A 12,069-nucleotide genomic window follows, 5' to 3' on the forward strand; every position below is an offset into this window, starting at 1 on the left:
CCTCTCACATGTCAACAATTGCTGATATTATTATGAATAGTGTTATTATCAATATTATTTGGGGGAGAGGACCAAAAAAGAAGTTAAGGACGAAAACTCAAGCCCAACAACCATAATTTTAAGGGTTGATAGATTAAAAAATGAAAGAAAACAAGAGAAAATGACAGGAAAGGCAATAAAAGGCATACATATATAGTAGATTCACACACAATGAAAATTAGATGCTAGAACAAAATTGTCTATTCATGAGATGGACCTCCCATATATAATAGTTATAGTCATTCAGTCAAAGAAGAAATAAAAAGTCATACTATCAAAGGAGATGAACAGGGAAACTATATTATGCTTAAAAGAAGCAGAGAAAAATGAACTAATATCAATACTAAATTCATATGTGCCAACTTGCATGACAATTTATGAAGGAAAAAATTCAATTGCTAAAATACATCTACACAGATGTGTATATATGTCAGCATAATATTTAATTATAGGAGACTTTAATGTTCCTCGATCAGAGATAAGCAAATCTAGCAAAAAGATAAACAAGCAAGAACTGAACTAAAATACTAGAATTATGACCTGAATGATTTATTGCATTGGCTCAATGGGAACATTAAGGAATTATTTTGAGGAGGCAGTATATTTCTGGTATGTAGGACAGCCTGGGCAAAGACAGGAAAACCGATGAGTTCATAGAGGTGTATTCAGACAAGTTTGCAGGAAGACAGAGCACAGGAAGGGGAATCATATGAAATAAATATGGAAAGGTGAGTGGGAGTCAGATGATGGCAGGCTTTCAAAGCCAAGCTGGAGAGTTTGTGTTTTATCCTTGAGGAGAGTATAATAGCAAATGACAAACTATTGCATAGCCTTCATAGTGTGATCCATAATTATTTAAAGGAGATTAATTTAACCCCCGGATGACGCCTCAACTAGTCCCAGAATAAGTTTATCTCTAACCTTCTAGTTCACTTTTGATAGATCACAATGTAGGTAAAGGATCAATGCAATGTCTATGAAACAACACAAACCACTTTGGAAGGATGAAAATCCTGCAGGAATCTTAGCTTGCTTCTAGCCATTGCCCCCAGATTTCTGCAGCGCCGCCTCCCCCCTCGTGGCCTTTTCAGGGTCTTCCTGGCCCGGGGTGTCTTCAGAAAGAGGATCTAGCTCAAAGTTCACACAGCACTCTTGTGGTTTACGCCGCCTCGTTTTCCATGTAAACCGTTTTCTTCTTTTCCGTCCCCAGTGGGGTTTACTTCCAAGGGACCACCATTGGAATGGCGCCCATCATGAGCATGTGCACGGCTGAGCAGTCCGGAGGTGTGGTCATGGTAAGCAAGGGGCGGGGGGGGCGCAGAGACTTTCCCCTTGGCCCCACCTTGATCGCTGTCGAACGTGATCATCGTTCAGAGAGGACCCAAAGGCTCGTTTTTCAGGGTTAATGACAGCAGATTCCCATTCTTCCCTCACGCTTATTTCTAAGCTTAAGGAGAGCTTTTCAAAGATGCCGCTGTGGGTCAGAGGACAAGCCCGGGAATGCCTCCGCACAAGAGTCACGTCGGCCAGCCAACGACTGTGTCTCAAATGGCCAGGAGGCCCCGGGCACCCCGGAGGCATGAGGAAGGCGGCCGCAGGCGCCGCTCCCCCGACCTCATTTTGTGAGTTTTCCCCCAGCCCGGGGCCTCGGGGCAGGCTGAGAAGTTTGGGTCCTTCCCGTAGGAGGAGCCCTTCCTGGCCCGCCTGCAGGCGCTGGAATCCACCCTGGGCGCTCGCTCTTCATCCGCAGCTAGAATCGGAGCCGGACTCTGGGTGAAGGAGGTTGTGTTAAATAATCAGAGAAGATGGGGCGTCGCGGGCCACGAGGTCTGTCCTCAAACTTCGTCCTGGAGAAGCCGCAGAACAGGCTGCTCCGGCAGCAGCACAATTGGGTGGCTCGGCCGCCCAGGACGAGCCTGCTAGGCCAAAGGTGCCGCTTCATGGTCGGAGGGTTTATTCTGCTACGCCAGCCTCTGGAGCCTGAGCGGGGCTGGGAGGCGGCCGAGGCCGAGAAGGTCTGCAGAGAGCCAGGAGGCAGCTGGGCCCCCGGGCTTGGGTGATGCTTTCAGGCTGGCAGAGCACAAGGCTTGTCTGGGTCAGTGTACGTCCGAAGCAGGACTTGAACCCAAGGCGCCTTGACTCCACACGGCTCCCTGCCCGCGACGCCCCATCTTCTCTGATTATTTAAGCCGTGCCCTCTTGTACGCTCCTAAAGTTCCTGTAAGATCTCTAGATGGGGGTGATCACAAGACCCAGAAGGAGACCCTTTTCCTCATGAAGGGCAAATTCTAACGGCATCCTTCCACGCGCTCCCATTGCTTCCACCTCCTCCCCGAGACTTCTGTTCTTGGGATTTCTTCTTTTGTCCCACCCGAAAACCATCCAGGGTAAACAGAGGCATTCCATGGGTCTGGAATGAGTGCCCGGGGAGGACAGGAAGCTGGCTTAGGCTGTGTCTCCCTTGGTCCTTGGCACCAGTGGCTCAGTGAGGGAGCCCCCCGGTTACTGATAAACAGCAGAAACGCCTAGTAGTCTGGAGCTGATGAGAGGGGCACACGGGGTGACTCCTGCTCCCTGCCTTTCCATACTCAATTGATTGATTGATTGATTAAACCTTCTGCCATAGAATCTGTCATAGGATGGATTGGTTCCAAGGCAGAAGAGTGGTCAGGGCTAGACAATGGGGGTGAAGTGACTTGCCAAGGGTCACCCAGCTAGGAAGTGTCTGGGGTCAGATTTGAACCCAGGACCTCCCATCCTTAGGCCTGACTCTCAATACATTGAGCCACTTATTTTATTTTGGCATAATTCAGGGCAAAAAGATACCTTAGTAAGAGTGGAAAGTCTGGTTTTTCTGCCCCCATAGGGGAAAGTGAATTCATATTTTGGTGGTCCGAATAAAATAATGACTAATGAGGAAACTCATGGACCATTTCATTCTGGGGAAGACATGGAGAGCTTGAAAAACAAGAGGGAAGGTCTGAATGATCTGCCAGGAGGCATCTCAAATGAATGGGATGCTGAGCCATTGGGGTGCCCCCTCTCCTACATGCAGCCCCAGAAAAGCTCTCCCAAGGCTCAGATGCTGTGTATCAGCCAGCACACTCCAAGCACAGCCCTTGAGCCCCCATCAATGAGCTCCCTCTTTCCATCCATCCAGGAGACAAAACAAAAGGCATTTAATTGAATAGCATAATCAATTAAGTGACAGGAGAAGATCCCACCCCGTCCCCTACACACAAGTAGGAGGAATACTGTGCCAGCTGTTACTGCATTACTAGCAGAGAGGGAAAGCATGAAGAACACACACGTGATCAGACTATTTCCATATGTGTAAATGAGACTCTTCTTTGGGGGCTAAAAAGCAGCCTCCGTGCTTTCCAGGAGAGGAGGCATAAGCTAAACTAAAAGTTCCTGGAAGGTAAGAGTGACCCAGTGACTCTGTATTTCCATCTTTCTTGAAGGATCATTCAGACAGCCCACTTGGGGCAGCTGTCACCCTGGCCCATGAGCTCGGTCACAATTTGGGGATGAACCACGATACACTGGAGCGAGGATGTCACTGTCAGTCCACGACCGATAAAGGAGGCTGCATCATGAACCCCTCCACTGGGTGAGTAAATGCGGCACCTTTCACTGCTCCCAGGGCCCCAGCACAGCTTAGAACTTCTCCCGTGAAACACTTGCGCAGAAGGTCTCCTCGAACTTTCCATCAGTGGAAGCTTCCGAAAAAGACTTTTCTTCCCAAGGAAAATATTAGAAAGGCACCTGGGGGGCTCCACAGTGCATAGAGTTGGGTAGACTAGCTCAAATCTGGCTTTAGACACTAAATAAGTGTCACTTAACCTCAATTTGCCTTAGTTTCTCCATCTGTAGAATAGGGATAAAATGGCATCTACCACCCAGGATTGTGGTGAGGTCAAATGAAATGGTTATTGTGAAGAGCTCAGTACAGTGCCTGGTGCACCATCCGTGCCATGTAAATGGTCGTTGATGTTTATCATTATGGTGGTGGTGGAGGTGGTTATCCCCTGGGAGGGTCACAGAACAATCTGATGGGCGATGGAGCATCTAGCATGCGGGTTGAAATCTTTCTTCTAGGAGAAGCAGTGCCATATTTCTTCGTGTCATTTAGAAGCTAAGATTATAACCTAATGCAAACATATGTTTTCGATTTGATTATTCTGCGACTGGAACATAGAGTCATAAAGATGGAAGGGAATGTGAAGGTCGCCTAGCCAGGCTTCCCACCCAGTGAAAGAATCCTTATTGTTTTCTCCAGGAGAGAGAGTTATTCCGTTTTTGCTTGAATTCTACCAGTCATACGGGGCTCACTACATTACTGATTCCAGAACATTCTTTTGGGGAGGGGGTTTATTTAATTAACTAATTTAGAATATTTTCCCATGGTTACAACATTCATGTTCTTTCCCTCCCCTCCCACCCCCCCATAGCTCACATGCAATTCCACTGGGCTTTACACGTGTTGCTGATCCAGACCTATTTCCATATTATTGATATTTGCATGGGGATGATCGTTTAGTCTCCATCCCCAATCACATCCCCATCAACCCATGGGATCAAGCAGTTGTTTTTCTTCTGTGTTTCCGCTCCCACAGTTCTTCCTCTGAATGTGGATACATTCTTTCTCATGAGTCCCTCAGAATTGTCCTGATTCCAGAACATTCTTACTCCTCCTTACTGGGAGAAAGGGCAGTCCTAGGGAGGGAGGATCCTTTGTGAGAAGGTGCCCAGTTCAGAAAGGATGGCGATAAGCATTCAGAAGACAGATGGCACCATGGGAAGGACCTTGACATCAGATTGGTTGGATCATGGGGTCAGAGAGAGGAGTGGTTGACCTGGAGAAGGAAAGACTCCAAGCAGGAATCAGACCTTTCCTCATGGGTTTGAATGGCTATCCCACGAAGGAAGCCTCAACTTTGTTCTCTTGGCCACAGAAGGAGGAGCAAGGAGCAGTGATTGGACATTCCAAAGATTGCAACTTTGGTTGGGTGTCAGAGAAGTCCCCTAACAAATGGGCTGTTCCAGGAGGGAGTTCCAATCCAGCAATGAGCAGCAAGCTTTAAGGAAGGTCTCCTGTATAGAGGATACAGGCAGATTACCATTCTCCTCAAGCTGTAGTACTTGTACTTATAAAGGACATCTTTGTCTATTTACATCTTGCATTTCCCTAATTGGTTCTGAGCTATAGGGGACACCAGAGTCAGAGAGATCTGAGTTCAAATCCTGCCTAAGACACCTACTAGCCCTTTAACCCTGGACAAAGCTCTTAAACCATCTGTGCCTTGATTTCCATTTCTGCAAAATGAAGGGTTTGGACTTGATGGCTTCTCAGGTCCTTCAAAGCTATAGATCTATGACCCTCTGACAGCTACATTTCTTGGTTTTCTTTCTCTAGCACCTATTATAGCACTTAATAAATACATGTGGGGTTGGCTTGGTGTGCCTGGGTCACAATCTAAATGACCCAACGTCAAGGAATTCCTTCCGAATCTAAAGTGGGTTCCCTTGTACCTTTGGGGCATCTTCCATCCTAAGCATTCTTTGATTCTATAGGGCAGTGATGGGTTAATACCAAAACCCGCAAATATCGAGGAGCCCACAGTCTAAGCTAGCTATGAACTAGCTGACAGAACCCTGTAGGCAGGCTGAAGGGCAGCCTGCTTCCAGAGGGAAGTAGGTAACTCTGTCTCGGTGCCTCAATATTACATGCTGCAAAATGGGGATAATTACATTGATTCACAGGCTTTAGGAAATTTGTTTTCAAGTCTAATCCTAGGGGGCAGCTAGGTGACTCAGTGGATTGAGAGCCAAACCTAGATATGGGAGGTCCTGGATTCAAATCTGGCCTCAGATACTTCCTAGCTGTATGGCCCTGGGCAAGTCACTTAACCCTCATTGCCTAGCCCTTACTGCTCTTCTACCTTGGAACCAATTCTTAATATTGATTCTAAGATGGAAGGGAAGGCTTTAAAAAAATGCTTAATCCTAGGTCATAGATATCTTTGAAATCCTGAGATGATGGAGAGATGTTCTGAGGGTCCAATGCATTGGGGGATGGGACCAATAATCCCATCTTCAACATCCCCACTGGGGAGGAGGAAACGGAGACGCCTTACCCTCTGAGGTGGAGGAATTCAGCCCCCAGTCCTTCACCTGTTTATGTTTGCAGAGAGATTGTGGGATCGAGTCAAGATGGCCAAATTACCCAGAGATGTTGAAAATCATCAAAGGCAAATGGAAAGATGCCTAGTGGAGAGGGACAGCCTTGGAATCCATCGAGTCTAGGTTCCAATTCTGCCTGGGACTCCTTTTAGCTCTATGCCCCGGGCAGCTTGCTGCCTGTATCTCTAAATGGCTTGGGCAGGTCTCCAAGCCGACCCAGAATGCCGACCAGTCTGCCAGTCTTGGGCGGAAGGAATTTCCCCATCCACCAGGGGTTCGCTACGATGATAAAACCCAGGTTTTCACGCCCCCTCCCCGGTTTCTGGAAAAGCTCCGGTCATGAAAAGGGCTTTTAATTGGGAAGACATCAATACAAATTCACCAGATTGCCTAAATAATCTTTGATGCTACCAACAGAGTCCATTCTCAGCACTTTCCCCCTGCTGAGCTGGCACTTTTCTAAGTCTTTTCCACTTGGTTGCTCATTTACTATTCCTTCCTTCCTGTTCAAAGGGTGGGAGCTTTAATTTACTTGGATGGAAGGAAAGTTCACCTCGAGGTTGGTGAATTAATCACGGAAGTCCAGAGGGATTCAAAGGTCACGCCACCTAGTCAGCTCTCCTCAGCAGGCAGCTTCTCTCCCATCTTCCGCTTGTCCCAGCTCGTCTCTTGTTCTCCTCGTGGAGGAGGGAGCCCCTGGGATTTTGCTCACAGAGGAAAGCTGCCTTCTCATTCCGGGGAAGGAGCCCAGGTTCTGATGGGCCAGGCCAGTGCAGAGGTTCTGCCTCCTGGACCAGGTGGAATGGAGATTGACTTGGATCTCAGCAGTCCTGGCTCCCACCTCTGGTCTGCCCCAGACTGTGTGACTTTGGGCAAGTGCCATTCTCTCCCCCTAAACCCCAGTTTCCTGGAGCTGGCTTGGGTGATCTGTAGGGTCCCTTCTGGATGCCATCTTGTGCCATCTCTAGCCTCCTAACCAGGACCAGATGAGAACTTCAAGTGGGAGCTTTGAACAGATGATAGCAGGGAGGGACTCATTCAACAAATATTTATTAAACTCCTACTCTGAGCCGGGCACCATGAGAGGCGGAGTGAACGCAAAGAGAAAAATGGAAAACTGACTCAGCTTCCAAGGAACTCACATCCTGTGGTGATGTAATCAGAGAAGTAAATGCAGGGGTAAATGAGGAGGGAGAGAGAGGGAGCTCCATTGACCAGAAAGGGCAGAAAAAATGGTGGAAGAAGTCCCAAGGGATTTCTGAGAGATGGAGTGGAGGGGGGAGGGCATTCCTAGTAGGAGAAGCATCTCTGCAGAGGCAGGAAGTGGGAAATGGAGGGTCAAGGTGTGGAACAGCAAATGGAACTGGTGGGCTGAAGGGTAGAAAATGCATGAAGGGGCACAAAAAGTAGTGAATCTGAAGCAGGCTGGAAGGAGACTGGGAGGATCTCCTGCAAAGGTTAAGGACGTCGGGTTTTGTTCTAGAGATTATTGACAGTTTGGATGCTTTGGGAAACTCATTTTGGTGGCTCTCTGAAAGAGGAAGTTGTTACGGGCTCTCGGGCTGATGGTGATGAGTTTCTGAGCTACTGCATGTTAGTGGGAAGAGAGAAGAGGAACACGAGAAAGCCATGTGGGGGTCGTTTGGGCATGAGTTGTGGGCAAACTACTAAATGATTAGATTGAGGGGAGGGAGAAAGAAGTTGCTGAGGGAGACCGAAGACCAAGGATGGCGCAGAAGTTGGAAATCTGGGTGCCTAGAAAGATGGCGGTGCCCCCAGCGGAAAGAGGGGAGAGGAAGACTCCAAGTTCTCTTTCAAACACGTTGTATTTGAGAAACCAATGGGACATCCAAGTGGCAATTTCCAGGAGGCAGCTGGTGAGGCAAGGCAGGAGCCCTAGGGCAGGCCTGGAAATAGGTAGAGAGAGTGGGGAGTCACCTGTATAGAGATCTGGGAACCCATGGATGAAATGAGATCCCCATGAGGCAGAGACCGGAGAGAGAAGAGTCCAGGACGGCTCTTTGGGGGACACAAAGTTAGGGGGCAGGAGAGGAGACTAGAAAGATGTGGTCACTGGCTTGGTCAGCGCACAGTCCCCGCCAGAGGATGAGGAAGAGGGATGGAGGCTCATCGATTACTTGCCTTAGGGAGCTCTGAGCAGCTGATTGGGGTCTTCATAATTCTAGCACCAATAGCCTCTGAGTGAGGGATCAATAGGCTGCTTCCATAGGGATGAACCATCCCAGACCAGAAATGGAGGGAGTCTAAGCTCCCGCACTAATGAGCAGCGGTGAGTGGCTACCAAGGACCGGGTGATCTGATGCCTTCCCAGGACCTTTTTGGCTCCCGAGCCATCACGTAGTCCAAAATGGAGCTAAGACTGGGACCCAAGCCCTGAGCAGCACCTTTATTGTGATCATTTTTACTATTGACAATCGTAGCAATGTCAGGGATCACAGGCTGCATGGATAGAACAGCAGGCCTAGAATCAGGAAGATCTGAGTTCAGTTTCAACCACAGACCCACTTACTAGCAGGATGACCCCGAGCAAGTCACTTGACACATAACCATGCCTCAGTTTCTCTTTCTGTAAAATGGGAATAACAATAGTGCCTTCCTCCCGAGATTGTTTTGAGGCTAGAAGGAGTTAACATGTAGGAAGCATTTCACAAATCTAAAGCCCTCACTATTGTTGATAATGATCTTAACATTATTATTAACAACAATAATAATCCTTTGTGTAGCAGGACATTATCTCCTCCCTTCCTTCCTTTCTTTCTTCTTTCATTCCCTCCTTCCTCCCTCTCTCCCTCACTTCCTTCTTTGCCTCCTTCCTGTTTTTCCCTTGTTTTCTTCTCTTGTTCTTTGGTTCTTCCTTTCCTTTCTTTTTAAATAACTCTCCAAAGCCATGATTTTAGAAATCTCACTAATTTACGTTGGCAAATTCTGAAATCCTTTGGCGGAGAAGGTCACGGTGACAGTTTCCCCCAAGAGTGTTATTGATGCAGCAGTGGTGGAGCTGGCAACCAGCGGGTCAAAGTGGCAGGTTCCGTCCTCGTCCCCCGCCCTGACTTGGCCAGGATGGCACCTCGGAGGGCAGAGTCACCATGAATTATCTCTGCTCTCCAAGTGCGTGCGTGAGGGGGGCACTGATGGGTTTTACATCTTCGGGCAGTTAGCATTTAAAGCCTGGCTTGGAAATTACTTTTTGGCAAAAGTAATCTCCAGGGATAAGTGTGGAATGTAATCACTGTTGGACTTGTCCATTAATGAGCTTCCTTGAGCATGAGACCCGAGTGTGTGCCCTGTTTGGGAGCCAGAAATATTCAAGTGATTCTGACACTGGCAGCAAAGAAGCCTGAGCCCTGCCTCCCCGGAGCGGGAAACGTGAATGAGGTGGTGTTTGTCGAGCATGCGGCAGCCCTCCGAGTCCTTCGTACAGGGTAGCTCACCATGGCGTCATCATCATTAGGCGAGGGCGGGCCTCTCTGTTCATGGGTGTAGGGAACTCCCAGTGAGGGAAATCCCTCTACCAAAGAAGGCGGAAAACTAGTTTGTAACTTTTAGCTTTGAAGAATTGCTCTACCTAGGATCCCGGAGCCAGTACGTGCCAGAGGCAGGATTCGAACCCTTCTTTCTTCCCTTCCTGTTTTCCCTTGTTTTCTTCTCTTTTTCTTCAATTCTTCCCTTTCTTCCTTTCTTTTTAAATAACTCTCCTAAGCCAGGCCTTCCTGCCTCTAGCCACTATGCCACACAACTGCTATTGTTATTATTAATTATTTTTATCTCTACTGTGACTACTACTACCACCATTAGCAGCCCTAATGTTATTACTATTGTTGTTGTGGCATGCTCTGAGAAAAAGAAACATTCACATCCTGTAACTGGTAAGAATGGCTACGGTTTTTCCTGTGGGTAGTCTAGGACAGAGGTTCATAACCTGAGCTCCATGAACTGTTTTGTTAAACCCCGACCTTCCATTCCCAAACCAATACTGTGTATTGGTTCCAAGGCAGAAGAGTGGTAAGGGCTAGACAATCGTGGTGAAGTGACTCATCCAGGGTCACACAGCTAGGAAGTATCTGAGGCCAGATTGGAACCCAGGACCTCCCATCTCTGGGTCTGATTCTCCAGTGACTACATGCCATGAACTGGTTCTTTTAATTTGAAAATTTTATTTAATTAATTAACTTAGAATAGTTTTCCACGGTTCCATGATTCATGTTCTTTCCCTCCCCTTCTCCTCCCCTTCTCCCATAGCCAAGTGCAATTCCACTGGGTTTTACATGTGTCATTGACCATGGACTGTTTTTTTTGGGGGGGGCAGTAATAGATGGATGAACTATTTCAACATAATTCTTTCCCTCGTAATTCTAATGTAGTTTAGTTTATGAATTTAAAACTCTGATTCTGAGGAGGATCCACAGCCTTTGCCAGGCTTCCAAAGGGGTCCCGGACAAAAAGGTCTAGACTAAGGAATGAATTTGGATAGTTCGGCTGCTCAGAAATCTGGATCAGTTCCTTTGGGGAGTTTAAAGCCCTTCCCTCTCTTCGCAGGCTTCTCTCATGATTCCTCTTCATACACTTCCTACGTCAGCTAGCTCGCCTCCTAGCTTGTCCACGTCACCAGCGTCCCGGCTTCTCCCTCCATGCCGGCACCTCGCATCGTTCCCACGTTGGCCTCTTGGGTTCTCGGGCTTTCTCAGAAGTCCGTCTCTGGACTCCTTGCCTGTCGCTCTCTCCCTCTTAAGCACTTCCTTCGTTGGCCTTCTGAACAGAACTGACGTTTGCTCCTTTGCAGCCGCTCCGTTGAATAGAAACTCTCTGAGGGCACGGGCTCTGCTGTTCGTTTTCCTGCCTCCAGAGTCCTGGGCTTGGGGAGCTCCATGGGCGTTAGGGTTCAGCAGCATCGTCCTGCCCACGCTGTTGGCAGTAAGATTTCCCAGCTGACCGGATGTGGTAGTTAACAGACCTCTGAAGGCTGCATTGAGCAGTTAAGACTTTCAAGCTGCCCGATTTCATAGCTTTTCAGACGTTCTTAGTGAGCCTTCCGAGGGTCAGGCCCACAGCTGCAACATGGAAGTGTGGAAGCAGAACAGTGTAGACTTGATTTCTTCCTCAAGATTGGAGATTTGGGAGAGTCACGAGGCCGAGAGGGATCTGGAAGTCGGTCCCCGGAAAGAGCTTTTGTGTTGTCAAACACGTGTGTGAGGGGCAGAATGCGTCCATTCTGGGGCGGGTCAGCTCCACCTTAGCTGGGAATTCAGACTGAAATAGCCGTGCCCCACAGATGCCCATCCTCCCCCTTCTCCAGCTGAGGGAGCCAGAGCAGAGAGGATCCCTCAGGGGCACAGTCTCTGTACCCCGTCACCAGGGGAGTAGAGAGTCCTGACTGTGCTGTATGTGAATCCAAGGAGCAACGTGCAGGTAGACTTTGGAAGAATGTGCTAGCTGCCATCACCTATTGGAAGGGCTCTCCTCAATAAAATGGAAAAGCCTTACTCTGCTTGGCCCTGAAGGCTAGAACTAGGAACAATAAATAGGCTGAAGTTACAAAGAGACAGATCTGGGCTTGCTATCAAAAAACCAAACAACTTCTTAGCAATGACAGCTGTCCCAAAGTGGAATGAACTGCCGAGAAGATCTTCTGTTCTTATTCTCTCTGTTTCTCTGCTCTGTCTCTCTGTCTCTGTCTGTCTGTCTGTCTGTCTGTCTCCCTATCATCTCTCTCTCCAGATGCCTCCAAGAAAAGGCTGAGTGTTCACTCGTTGCCGAGCATGGGTTTTTAGAGGGGACACCCACTTGGATGAGATCATGGTCTTACTGGAGTAGTGCCTAATCATC

The 12,069-nt window shown here is 48.2% G+C and overlaps 1 protein-coding gene across 2 annotated transcripts in view; it reads left to right on the forward strand.

Annotated features, from left to right (window-relative positions):
* Window positions 1-12,069, forward strand: part of ADAM12 (ADAM metallopeptidase domain 12) — a 354,303-nt gene that overhangs the window by 259,508 nt on the left and 82,726 nt on the right. For both annotated transcript variants that reach the window (XM_007478237.2, XM_007478236.2), the window contains exons 10-11: window positions 1,250-1,334; window positions 3,504-3,652. In XM_007478237.2, coding sequence (XP_007478299.2) covers window positions 1,250-1,334; window positions 3,504-3,652 — 234 coding nt within the window. The remainder of the gene's footprint in view (window positions 1-1,249; window positions 1,335-3,503; window positions 3,653-12,069) is intronic.

This window comes from Monodelphis domestica, chromosome 1 (genome assembly GCF_027887165.1).
Source record: "Monodelphis domestica isolate mMonDom1 chromosome 1, mMonDom1.pri, whole genome shotgun sequence".
Classification (NCBI taxonomy): domain Eukaryota; kingdom Metazoa; phylum Chordata; class Mammalia; order Didelphimorphia; family Didelphidae; genus Monodelphis; species Monodelphis domestica.